The 13,898-nt window shown below is 34.0% G+C and overlaps 2 protein-coding genes across 2 annotated transcripts; both read right to left on the minus strand.

Moving 5' to 3' along the window:
- Positions 1 to 7,098: 7,098 nt before the first annotated feature.
- Positions 7,099 to 7,733, minus strand: LOC116770612 (shematrin-like protein 2). The gene is made up of 2 exons (XM_032662159.2): positions 7,601 to 7,733; positions 7,099 to 7,470 (listed from the first exon to the last, which is right to left on the minus strand). Exons 1-2 carry the CDS (start codon positions 7,610 to 7,612, stop codon positions 7,258 to 7,260), a joined length of 225 nt encoding a protein of 74 aa, XP_032518050.2. The 5' UTR covers positions 7,613 to 7,733; the 3' UTR covers positions 7,099 to 7,257.
- A 2,975-nt stretch (positions 7,734 to 10,708) lies between these two features.
- On the minus strand, positions 10,709 to 13,122 carry LOC133318783 (uncharacterized). Its single transcript, XM_061521035.1, has 3 exons — positions 13,014 to 13,122; positions 12,336 to 12,596; positions 10,709 to 11,521 (listed from the first exon to the last, which is right to left on the minus strand). Exons 1-3 carry the CDS (start codon positions 13,023 to 13,025, stop codon positions 11,207 to 11,209), a joined length of 588 nt encoding a protein of 195 aa, XP_061377019.1. The 5' UTR covers positions 13,026 to 13,122; the 3' UTR covers positions 10,709 to 11,206.
- Between the last annotated feature and the right edge of the window lie 776 nt (positions 13,123 to 13,898).

The raw sequence follows: 13,898 nt of genomic DNA on the forward strand, positions 1-13,898 counted from the left end.
ATAATAACTTCTTGCCGACATTACTTGGAGCCAATATCGATAAGACATGAATAATTAATCAGTATCTCGGAGACGAACCACCAATATTGGTTGACTATATCCTGATATGAACAGAACTGACATTTGAAACGGGAAAATACGCGGGCTAGAAGTAGTTTTAAGTTATATCAAATTATTTATAGACTTGCATTTGTAAACAGTAATTACATATGAGTCAGTGTGGGGTGCCGTTAAACAGCTGGCACCGACACACTACAACGTCTGAAACAGGTATTTAGTTGTTGTGCAAATACGATCCAGATTGTACGTTAAATATCAGATGCTGAACTAAATATTGTATGTTATGTTATATAATAGTATTATTTATCGGTTTGGTAATACGCTATGTGACGTAATATTGCACGCGCTCAGGCGGTGGGGTTGCGTGCGGTAACAGGGTTGATTATAAATCATACACAAACAAATATGGTGCAAAAAAACTTGACAAAATAAAACAAAATTTTAAAAAGCCGATGTTTAATCATTTATATTTAAAAATATACATGTTCTGTACCAAACTTTGTAATTTTCAATCTAGCCGCCTGCACTCGTATTCATTTTAAATTTTTCAAATAAAAAAATAGTAAATAAAATAAATGCTTTTCTGTTGTTCTGTATGTTTTATATGCAGATGGTTACTTTTTATTAAAATGCTTAAATTCGATGAAATATAATAAACAAGGCTTGAACCAGTTAAACAATAAGTATTAAAACATCCTTATTAACAGTCTGAAACTCTGTGGTAATAGAGTTTTGCAACATGAGGCAGGTAAATTTACAACTTCCCGTCTTATATTATTTAAAGGAAATTATAATACGCATAGGGTAATTATTTCTTCAGGTCAACTTAAAAATTTAGAAACATATTTATGTATTATAAATGTGAATTTTTGTAAGGATGTATGTTTGTATTTTTCTAAGTTTAATCTTCTTTTACCAAAAACATTTTGATGCAATTTTACAATATTTAGCAGATATGGAACAAGACAGTATATATTTTTTCCCGAAATTCGTTTTCGGTTGGTCACTATACCTATAGTTTTAACACAGCTTACATAATTCTCTTTGAGCTTAAATCCGAAGTCCACGTGGACAAACTTGCAGGCAAAAACTAGAGTTCTTTTATATAGGTTTGTGCTTGTTCATAAACTAACTACTAAAAAACAAGTAATCCCGGTAAGCAGCAACAGGCAGTAATCAGTAACCAGGAACAGAACAAACACAGGACAAAACCACAAACATCTCGTCACTTCCTGCCTATAGTAACATAAGTTACACGAGCAACAAATAGTGTACATTATATATTAATAGACAAAGTAACGTAAATGGTTCAGTATATCAAAAACGTGTTATGACAAAGCTTACTCTCACTGCTAGAAACAAAACGGAACGAAAAAACACGTCTTCATTGACAGACCAATAAATTGTTTTCATATAATAATCTGCAGAAAGAGACAAGTTTCTTTATACGAAAATAACTGTATTACATACAACAACTAGTGATTAATCAATATTAATGGCTGTAGATATTGCAGATGTTCTTAAATAATTTGTTCTATAACGAGTGATGCGGTAATAATGTAAAATATTAAGTCTCAGCGACACGGAATTATTGATCACTTCATGGTCTGAGATAGATTGGCGAAGATCCATTATATGAATTACAAACAACGAATTTAAAAAACATCAAACTAATACACTTATACAGTATACAGAAATAATCTTATAACCCTCCGTCCTGATTTGAAAGTTTAATATACGAGTAAAGACTGCTTACATCACACTACAGCTGTTAGCTAGTTGATAAAGAAACTGGAATAAAATGTTCCGGAGCTTGGAGCTATGAATCCTTTCCGGGTCCGTGAGTTTGTCATTCTCTATTGGAAATTAAAAGTAACCTGATATTTAATTGTGTGTATACAAATGTTATATTGATTTGTTTGTTGGCGACATATTTGTTACGCTTAATATATACGACACGAAAATAGAACAAGCGACGTCAACGGCAAGCGTGTTTATTTAATTATAAGCGCTATCAATAATTTTGCAAAAATGAATATACCTTGAATCTGAATGTAAGCAAATGGAACTTTATATGTGTGTAGTTGGTATCAGTTTATCAAACACACCAATCACCATCCACTTTCACAGAATTGGTCCCAGTTAGTGTTTAAGTCTCCACAGAGGCTATACTAGCCATATCTACATAGTGTTAATTAATGGTACTTATGTTTATATTTACATTTAAACATTTTACGTTATAAGGGCGATTCAAAACCAACAAAAAAGAACAGAATTACTTAGATATACTTTCATTTTGAATTGTATTATAGATTCAAACGCAGACGGTGGATTAAACGAGTGTAGTGAAACATCGTGGCTGAGGTGGAAACTTATATTGGTAAAACTTGCTGATCGAATTTAATATTAATTTCAGGGGTTCAGCAGTATCGGTGATGCGTGGAACCAGTGACGGTGCTGACCGACACATGGAAGTGTTGTAATGATTACTTTATAATAAATATTAAATTAAGATGGTGCAATATATAAATAGATTTTTAAAAACTAGTTTTTTGATATCTATTTATATTTATTTTGAAACACTTAGATCACCTGACCTGTAACAAATGTAACAAATCTAGATCTAGGTCGGTTACTAAATAAATATTGACAAGAGAAATACAAGCTTCAGAAGATAATACTCGGATCGTAAATAAAGTATAATCTCTCATAATATATTCCGACGTCTCGAGTGCAACTAATGTTTATGAATACTTATTAGTAACGAAGTGTTCTTTATCTGTTTATTGGTACACAAAACATCGATGTGTATTTTGGTCAAGTACACATTACTTTTACTTTTTTAAAACTGTAATGAAAAGTAAAATGTTTAGATATAATTTTTGTTAATGTGTATGTTTGTAGATAGATTCTAAACGATTCAAGTTCTTTAAGACACCTGATGAACTATTGAACAAATGAATAAAGAGTAAAGTCGACAGGACTCAGTATCTATTAACCAGTTAAATAATTGTCTTCATCAAGTGAAACGTCGGTTTTGCTTATTAAATGATGATCAGTGAAATAGTCCTTATAAATGTATGTCCTCGTATCTATCACTTCACACGCCCTTCCATTCCATGCCCCACCGTTATTCTTCGGTCTTTGTATTTCTAAATTTTATCTCAAATTTATCTTCAGCTTAATTGAGAAACTCTTTAATATTAGAATTATACTTTGTACTACACCAATGTACTAAAGTATATAAAAAATACGATAACATAAACGGACGTAACAAATTAATTATCTTTTATGATTACTTAATTACTTAATTTTTAAAAGATGGTAGAGCCTAACTGCTGTCAAGTAACTACAGCTCGAACATGGGCTGGCTCGACCGGGGAAGTACTACACTGTCACAGAAGATCGGCGTGAAGTCGTCATTAATGGCTGCGTTTCGTCCGAGTGAGTGAGGGAGACGATCGCCTTTTCCTTGTTCTCACCTTTTCCTGCCGTTTCCTTATTCCCACGTCTCCCTTTTCCACAACAACTAAGATTGGCAACGCATCCGTAACAGAGATGTCCATGGGCGACGGTCACTGATGGCCATCAAGAAGGCCGTCTGTTTGTTTGCCACCATTCACAAGAAAAAAAAATTACTAGTTTAAAAATATATTTCATATATAATCATTGACATTAAAGACTACAACGAAAATATTTATCTTGCTTTATTTATGAACCGATGGAACTCGTTTTCATATTGATGCTTTACTTAAAATAAGTTGAAGAAATGTAAGCTGTTTAAAAAGAACATAACACTAATTTTCTTTACAGCTGACATTAAGATAAAGGCCGTTGGAAACTTCCCAATTAATAATTAACAATTAATAATCAATGGACTAATCAGGTTAAAACAATATTCAATTATATCTTGTCAATTCCATAGCAAAATTTATTTCACTAACTATATAAACAAACACAAAATATAATAACTGACTCTTTAATAAAAACGATAAGTAGAAGTAAAGTTTTATTTGTGTATCACAGTTGTTTATACAATAGAATAATATACATATATAAAAGTATCACATGGCCTCGAAACGAAAATATAATATACAAAAACGGTAATTTAGAAAAGCTACAGAGTTAGAAATCACCAGCCACTGTTCCAGCCTTTATTCCAACCACGGTTCCAGCCTCCGTAGCCGCTGTTCCAGCCGCCGCCGTACGAGTAAGGGCGGGAGTACACTGGAGGAGCACTGTAACCGTAGCTGGGAGAAGACCAGCCGCTGCGGATGTAGCCTGCCGACACGGCGCTCACTGCCACCGCGAAGGTAATAATACACACCTAGAATTAAATTTTGATCAGAGTTAAAGAAGTCACCTGTCAAACTCATTTATATCAACTGGGTACTCACAAAGAGTTTCATATTGTAGGAGCAATCACAAACACAGTCAGAGCCTGTGATCAAATATACATGTGAGGTGTGTCCTGGTGTTTATATAGTGCAGCAGTCTCTCACGAGAACACTACTTTATATTACAAGTCATTAACGCGACAAAACAACATTCAAATTCAAACACAACATAACAAAGGACGAGGTCTTTAAATAAATCAAATTACATTCCTCATTAAATCGCTAATTTTAGAAGTTTGTTTGTGAATTTTAAATGATGTAAATTTCTCACCGGATAGGAACCGTCGAGGCTGCGCGGAGGTCGTTGTTAATGTTGGCAGTTAGTTAGTTCAATGATAACTAACTAAGACCACATCGGTTCACATTACAGCTTAACATTTGCTCTTTTAAATAAACAATTCTTATGAATATTATATCAATGAAAACAGAATCAATAATATAGATAAATAAAATACATTAAATGTATGATACTAACGTATGCACACTACTTAAAGTAACTTAAAGTACTTTAAGATGTTCATGAAGTTTTATGATACATGATCATTTTGTATTTCAACAACTCTATTTCAATAACTCTATCTATCTATCTATATCTATATATCAGTTTGAATCCCTATCGATAACACGGAGACGCTGTAAGAGACTAAGACTAAGCTGTCTGAAAGAACTTATAGTCGGAACTCTTTTAAAATGGAACAGCGGCTGCAGTGGCTGGAACCGTGGTTGGAATAAAGGCTGGAACAGTGGCTGGTGATTTCTAACTCTGTAGCTTTTCTAAATTACCGTGTTTGTATATTATATTTTTGTTCCGAGGCCATGTGATACTTTTAAATATATAATTCAATTGTATCAACAACTGTGATACACAAATAAAACTTTACTTCTACTTATTGTTTTTATTTAATTGTTACTTAACGGTTATTCAAAAGAGTTAGTGAAATATGTTAGGCATAGCATCGAAAAAGAGTATTTTAATTATATTTTAAATCACTCTTAATTTTTTTGCAGTCTTTAGAAACATTTAAAATTAAAAGCGGGGAAGTTCAGTAAGAAAAACTCAATTCTGTCGGTACAATGATTATAACAAAGTATTTGTTCTTATTTATCCCTCATTAAGGCATACAGATGACGACATAATTATAATACAGGTATTGTTATTTCAGTAAGTGAACATTAAACATAACCACGGAATATAAAGATGATGGGTATTTGTTAAGATATCCAAAGACATTATCAGAAATATAAAAAAAAATCTTTTTACTTTCATGTTGTTAATGTTTCGTTATGTTTTTCATTATATTTTATTTATTACTAGCAATTAACATAGAACTGATAGACTAACAATTGATTTAATTATTTGAAAGGTTTTTGTATGAAATAAAATAACAAATTCAGCTTTGAACTGTTAATATGATATAATTAATAACAAATTTAGCTTTTTTAAAATTAAAACTGGGTCACAGGTATATTGCATATTGATTTATTTTGCGGATAGAAAAAACTATTTTGTTTGTTAATTATTGGAATCAAAAAAATAAACGAATATCGCCACGGTAACATCGTTGTTTAATTATTAATATCATATAACAAGTGACGCTGCTGACTTCCCGGAACGGACTTCCGTCCGTGTGGACCAGGAGGTTGCTGACGTCACGCGAGAAATACGAGGGTCTTAAACTAAGTCCCGGGGGGGCGTGGAGTATAATGTAGAGGTTGTAGAGTTTAGTTGTGTTATATTTATTATAATGTACACATAAGTCAGTTTGGTAACTTTCCTGAAACCTCCGGCGGCCGTGAACCGCGTCATATACACTTAATTAAAAAAAATATGACTTGTATTGTAGAACCACCATCAGTCCCATAATCTGTAACACTGCTCTATGACACGTGGTAAGATTTATTTAATACATTGTACTTAGTTAACGTCGTAATCATTATTCACTCTCTGGATGTTGGCACGACCGAACATCACACAGTAACATTCACAGAATCTCCAAGTGAAAATGTTTCTCGAGCTCTTGTAGTTGTTGGGGTTTATCGTAGAATAGTTGATGGAAGTTATCTTTAAATTCAACTACATATCTTAACTTATGTATCAAGTTACAACATTCATCATAATATTATATACCATAGCATATTTCGTTACAAGTGTTTGTTTTTCCTCCGACACGTTAAAGAAAAAGTTTTGTCAATTGTTTCTTCAAAAACTCCGTACATCATGTATTAAGTAATAGTTACTGTTCCATAAAGCACTGCAGTACTTTCTTTTTATTTTAATATATTTTTTACTTGTTAATAATCATAATAGTGAGACGATCTAACCAACTTGAATGTCTATTATACTAACCTATTCGATTCAAACCTTTGAATCCGTAGCGAGGCTACACTAAGAAATTTGAACTTGTTTTAACATGTGACACAATCACGAAACCTAGTGACAACAGAAATGGTTGAAGAACATTGTAATTTTCCTTCAATTTTAATTAATACGACAAACATACAGATAATAATCTGATTTGTTTTTTAATATACGTAGCTTCAGATCCCTGGTTTCATTTGGAGAATGAATGAATTGACTCACACACGTTACATGTCCTATTGATTGAAAAAAATCTCTCGATAATTTAATAAAACCAATAAATATTAAGAGCAAAATATTTATTTTCGTATCACAGTTCTCTTTTTAAATAGATAAAAATTTAGAAACATAATATGTTTGTCACCAAGAGACTCAAGATAAGGAGTTAATGCAAATCCGACATTGTGCGAGTGTAATTATTGTCTTTCCTACTCCAAGTGTTTACCAGCCCTTCCAGCCACCGTTCCAACCACCGTTCCAGCCACTGTAGCCGCTGTTCCAACCACCGTGGCCGCTGTTCCAGCCGCCGCCGTACGAGTAAGGGCGGGAGTACACTAGAGGAGCACTGTAACCGTAGCTGGGAGAAGACCAGCCGCTGCGGATGTAGCCGCCCGACACGGCGCTCACTGCCACCGCGAAGATAAGCACACAGCTCTAAAACATCAATCAAAGTATTCTCTATGATATCTTTGTTGAGTTTTGCCGTGAAAATATCTCTATCTAAATTCAAATACACCTGATACAAGTATTAAAAACAATACATTTTATTATCTCATTTACTTACGAGTAATTTCATTTTGTACGAGCGTTTGTTTCCCAAACTGGCGATCGAGTATGCAGAAGGAGCTCATCTCCGAGCTTATATACCGACACATTCTCATAATAACACTATGTTAGGAACCTGACGTCGATGTTTGCAAAAATTATAATATTTACCACAAAAGGACAAAGTAATAAATTATCCAGAAATAGTCTCGAAATTGCTGATTTATTTATAAAGTCTGCTTCAAAATTATAATCAACATTATACAAAATTAATTGAATTAACATTATTTCAAATTAATTTTAAAAGGGTTTTTCATAGTATATAACTTTTTTGTTATGGCAACTGGACAATAAAAGTTCCAAAAACTAATAGATATATATGGTTATGAACGTAACAATGTCTCTTCTGTAGTGACACTATTTTGGTCATCATAAAGTATTAGTAAGGTCAATTCTTTATCTAGAATAAATGTAAATATTGCTGATAATATAATAGTGTCTGTGTGTGTGCTTGTTTGTCTGTGTGCGTCTGTACGTGTCAGAGTTGTTGAGGAGTGTAATGATTGATGACAGTGTCGTCCTCGCGTCATCCATATTCAGCGAAACACATCACTTATTATAAGTATTGATTGCAATTCATTAACCTGCGACCTGTTGATTGACTTCCACAGAACACTAACATATAGATCTTCAACAGCACAGTAATAATATTAATATTATAGTCTAGAAACATATTAAAGGTAATATATTCGTATAATGTTCTATAATCAAGTTATTTAGTTAAGGCTTCATCGTGTCAAGTACATTGAACTCTCTCATTGAAGGTGTAGTAAATGTCAGCCCTTCCCATGAATTTTATTCGGAGGGCTTGATCTTAATCGTAGTCGTAGTTGCTCATCGAATCCTCGCCAACACGAGACGGACTCCGCAAAAACATTTTGATATTATCAGTCGTTAGTAAATATTGACCAGGTTTATTTTTGTAAGTTGTGTTTTAGGAGGTGTGTTGTAATGATCGTAACTAAAACACATAATCACGGACGAGACCGCAAGTCTACCGCAAACTGAGACATGTATTATATTTTAGGAACTTTAGATGTAGTCGTTGAAGGTATTGTTTTACAAAGACTATAATAAAATAATTAAATAATAAAAAAATCTCTAATCACTATTGAATTTAAACCCTCTTAGGATGTATGACCAAATCAAGCGCTTAATTTTTGATGTTACATATTAAAATATTACATTCTATATTTTAGTTAAAATTTAATTAAAAAAAAGTAATCTTAATTTCTGATATGATATATATTTTATACTTTAAAAACTGAGTTCGTCCGTTGTACAATTACAAAACATGAAATATACAGGAAAAGGCTCACTAATAATTAATTTGTATTAAAGTATGACTTTTACAGTTCTTTGTCCCACACATCCTTCTTGTGAACTAACTGTGTTATCTTTTATTTGTAGTGTATATTATTTTACAGAACGACAGACAAAAAAGCAGTAACAACATCCCTCCCGTGAGATGCTTCCCCTTCAGACGGCTGTAAAAAAACACAAATATTTGAACCATCAAGCATTGCACCAACAAGAGCAAGTTGCCCAACTGATGACTTCAAACCTTCAATGACATAACGAAAACTATTCGACTGGAATATTAATGAAATTGTGCGCAAAAACATAAAATTATAATGAGTTCAGTTTAACATAATATTTATAATTAATGATGACCTCAATAATTATAATACCATGCTCGTGTGGAGGGCGCGGCTGTGACGTCTCTAGTGTCGACACACAGACACGCGGACACGATGCTTACCAACTATTTTTATACAGATATATATGGAGGCTTTTAATTTAGCACCTTTTTGTTACAGTTTAAATTGAGCTGTTATTTTGTAGATACATGTATATTATGACATATTAAAATATTGTTTGTTATATTTCAATAACATTACTAATCTTCGTGTCTTGTCTTGTATAAGTTTCTTCAACACCCGACAGCTCCAGATAGCAATGACTATATAAAAATTAAAAAAATTTTCAAAAAGATAGAATCGTTCTGCGGACGGTTCGAGTGACCCTTCCAAGTGAATTAATTCTACAACCAGTTTAATATTAAACATAAATATAGTAACCTTAACTCTTAATTTCCAGTTCTACTTCGCAGTCGTTGAGGAATAAGCCGATTAGTTTAATAAATAGATATATTTTAAACTTCATATACATATGAAGCCAGAACGGAAAATTTTAATTCAGGTGCTGTCCTTGTCACTAATTCATTAGTTGCAGTTCCTTCACTGTATCATGTGACAGTTAATGCCATTAATTGTTTCCTGTCTTCGGTCGTAATTCGTTACGACCTCCTGTCCAAATATCTAGAACAGTTGTGACGATAATAGTCGAAACAGATATTTTAATAATATATTGGATTTATGTTCAGACTATAATTTATAAGTTATTTAAAAGATTCGTAATGATTACATTTATTTAAAATGTTTGACTCAACTGCTATAAAGCGAGAGAAGTCAACATTTAATTATAGTACATAATATATACATACGTGGGTGTGTGTGTGTGTGTGTGTTGTGTGTGTGTAGATAGGAATGTTCAAGAGGACTCAACTCATAAATTCCCATGTGCAGATGTTTTAAAATGTATCTCTAATAGTTTATTTATTTTTAATTTAATCTTTCAAAAAGTAATATAAGCAAGGAACCAAAGACGGATCTTAGATTATAATGAATATTGTTTACGACAGAGTCTAACTTCCAGTAGAGAGGTTGTTTCTCAAAACAGCTGGCGATCCTTGACACTAATCACTAATATAAATCATATCACATTTTACATTTTGTCTCATAAAGTGTTAGATTCATACATCTGACTGTTCTGACACTTTAATGAAATTCGAAATGGCTCTGTACGGAGATTGAAAGGCTGTTTGAAAAATATGGACATTTTAATATGTTCAGATAAATTATGGAGTATTATAAGAAAGAGTGGAATTACTTGTATTTTGAGTATAGAGAAGTTTAAACGGATGTCTCTGACAAGCTGCTGATAGAAGTGTCGCAGTCGTTTGTATGGGGGACTCACAGAGGACTAGAAATAAAATTGCTTTAAATAAACATCTGATCATATAATTATATATTAAAAAATAAATGGAAAGCGTAAAATATGTCACGGCACGTCACTGTGAATGCTACATCCAAGAGTTCTATGCAAAAATCCTCAAAAAAAGTCAAAGCTTGAAGGAACAGTCTTCAGACTGAAATGACACTTGTCACATTAATTGAAATCTGTAATTTGATCTATGTCTCTGTCACACACGACGTACACCAGGCAACGCATGCCACACGTCTTATATAAATGATAAATCTGTTGAGAAAGATACAAAATAAAACAATAAAGTATTGTTTTATATTGCCTGTTGTAGTACACGCGAGCTGTTCCCTGGCGTCCTCCTGTCCTCAGTCACTCGGTTCAGAACGTCACTTATTATTGTTTGTAGTTTCGCTGGGTTCAGTCGATCTTCTGTCTTTAATATAGTATAATGTTACATTTGGTGGCCGCGTTGTTTGTCAGTGCGTTTTCAACCGTTTTCTTCTAAACTCTGTATTATTCAGCACCATGGGTTCGAGTTCCAGCCCCCGTTCCTCTGGTACACGAGTGGAGCGTGGTTGTAGGTTCTGATGGGCACGGTCTGGACGGTCTGTACGGTCTGGACCGGTCTGTAGATCTCTAATGGTCTGTAGGTCTCTACGGGTCTGTAGGTCTCCACCGGTCTGTAGGTCTGGATCGGAGTGTAAGTCTGGATGGGCTGGTAGTTCTGGACGGGGGCGTAGGTCTGGAGCGGCTCCCGGTAGACGACTCTATTGATGGGGTAGGTGTACGAAACGGGTTCCTGCACGTGATACTCCTGTTGTGGTGCCGAGTACTGGAAACAAAACAAAACAAGCTCTGTGAACGCGTTGATGTCTTTTGTACTGAAAATTTATTTTATCAATAAAAGAATTGAACGTTCACTGTAAAGTAACAGGTACAAGCTTACAGAAACCAGGTTATTGTTTTATTAAAAATGAAACATTTTATGGTCGAGATAAAGACAGTAATAATAATAAAAGAGAATAATAAATAATATAAAGGACTTTAACAACATATCATCGATAAATACATATTATAAAACAAAGTCCCCCAACGCGTCTGTTTGAATGACGTATGGTAGGATTGTATATCTTATATAGGTCTACAGAAAAGTCCGCGGTGGCATGTGTCTATACCTTAAGGATAACATACTATATCCATTTTACAACTTTTATAAATTGGCATACCTAGAGCGTTTATGGGAAAGCTATTTACATAAATACGGTATTAAGTCTTATCAAAATAAATATTTCGTTTTCAAGCCTACATCAAACTACTTTTTGAAATTACTTTTTGAATCATTTGAATCGAGCGTACCATTTGAAGGTTATCTTAATATAAGTTTAATAATCCTCAAAATTAAATTCTCGCGATGGCTCATTCAGTCGTTTTGCTTGACGCGGTAGCTGACCCTTTCCTCGCATCTTCTTTCCTACTGTTTCTCTAGCTGATGAGCCGAATTACAGAACATACGACTGATGACTGTGTGTTCTTTCTTTTGTTTTCTTTAGATAATTAATTAAATCTTATTGCAAATCATCTCAAACTTTTTAGTCGCATTTCTTCTTGTCATTAAATAAACAGTTTATAGTTAGACAGTTGCTTACCGCGGGTTGCACGTTGTAGACAGGTCGGTGAACCTGCTGCGGCTGTTGGTAGTGGTAGGAAGGTTGAACCACGGAGTTCAGGACGGTGGTCTGGCGAGTGTTGGACTGGTATGAGGTGGACTGCTCCGTGTTGGACTGGAGTGAGGTGGTCTGCAGGGCCCCGGCCTGGACTCCGGCCTGCTGCAGGCCCACGGGACCGAAGCTGCGCTTGTCACGGCTCACAGACTCACCGCTCGCCAGAGAGATGACGGCTACCAGGAACTGAGGAACGATGGAACAGTGAAACGTCATTCATATAAGACACTCTCTTATATATATATTGGTATAAGCAGTCCAAAATCCCTGGGACAGGCGGCTAAAGTAAACTTCAAATAGTTTAAATACATATACATTGTGTACTGTGACTTATTAAATATTTATACTAGGTATGTCAATGATGACACGAATCTTCTCCGACTCGTTTCATTCATAATTACATGTATTTTTATTATTATAATGAGATCACATACTGTCGCGAGTATTCATTCAAATTAAACTAATATTTTCGGATGTTCTTCGCGTTATTTTATTATTTCAACTATACTTTAATATACTATTTGTTTAATTATGATACACTGATCACAGTTCGGTCGTCGTGTCTAATGCTAAGTGCCTTCTAGACTTCGCTCCGCAACTCACCAGAACCTTCATATTGCTAGGCGTTGTATGGACACACTCGGTAACTGACTCACTGACTCGCTCATCAACAATACTCACTTATATAGTGAAGATGTCGCGGATATTAATAATAAGAGCGAATCTCGAGGGACGGGACGTCAATGAATTTATTACACAGTTATGGCCCATTTTTTAGGGATCCTCGACGTTATGATTAAATCTTTTACCCTAAAAACATTTCCCATTCATTGATTTAATATATAATAAAATACTATATACATGAACGCGAGCCCATAATGTACAATACGTAATTCTCGTCAACAGTTACTGGTTATGTTGTTGTGTTGTACTCACATTACATATTATTATCATTGAATTATATAAATATCTAATACAAATTGACCAGAACCACTCAAATATACTTTATAATTATTCCAATCGCTGTTTGGTTTTAATATTTGCTAACGACTTGGAAAGACCCGACATAAAATAAAAATATGATTCTATGGCGACCATGCCGAGGACCGGTCGAGTTACATAATAGATAAAAGGATTTTGGTTGCTTTGATGAACTCACACGTTTAAGATTACATCAGGGACGGAATATATGGGAAGGTGAAAAGGTATGATATGTAACGTTTAAGAGCTGAAGAGTTGTATAGTATTAGTTCTATAGTAGTAGTTGTGTAGTAGTGTTTCGTTAACAATTTAAACAACAACTCCGTGATCATCTGTTAGAAACAACATTCATACTGCGGAAATGTTATATTTTTCTTCCTCCATCTAAGTTTTATTGTAGAACTCCAGCTAGTATTGTTGCTCTCAGACTACTCTGAGCGTCCGTCAATGTAAAGCAGCTCACAGAAGAGAAGACATAAGACATGTTCAGTTCGTCGTCTCTCCGCG

This window comes from Danaus plexippus, chromosome 7 (genome assembly GCF_018135715.1).
Source record: "Danaus plexippus chromosome 7, MEX_DaPlex, whole genome shotgun sequence".
Taxonomy (NCBI): Eukaryota; Metazoa; Arthropoda; class Insecta; order Lepidoptera; family Nymphalidae; genus Danaus; species Danaus plexippus.

Excerpts from the sequence above, each read along its gene's own strand:
- LOC133318783 (XM_061521035.1), bottom strand. Across the intron at positions 11,522-12,335 it reads TCTACAACGTGCAACCCGCG|TACTCGGCACCACAACAGGA; the intron begins GTAAGCAACTGT and ends TTTTGTTTCCAG.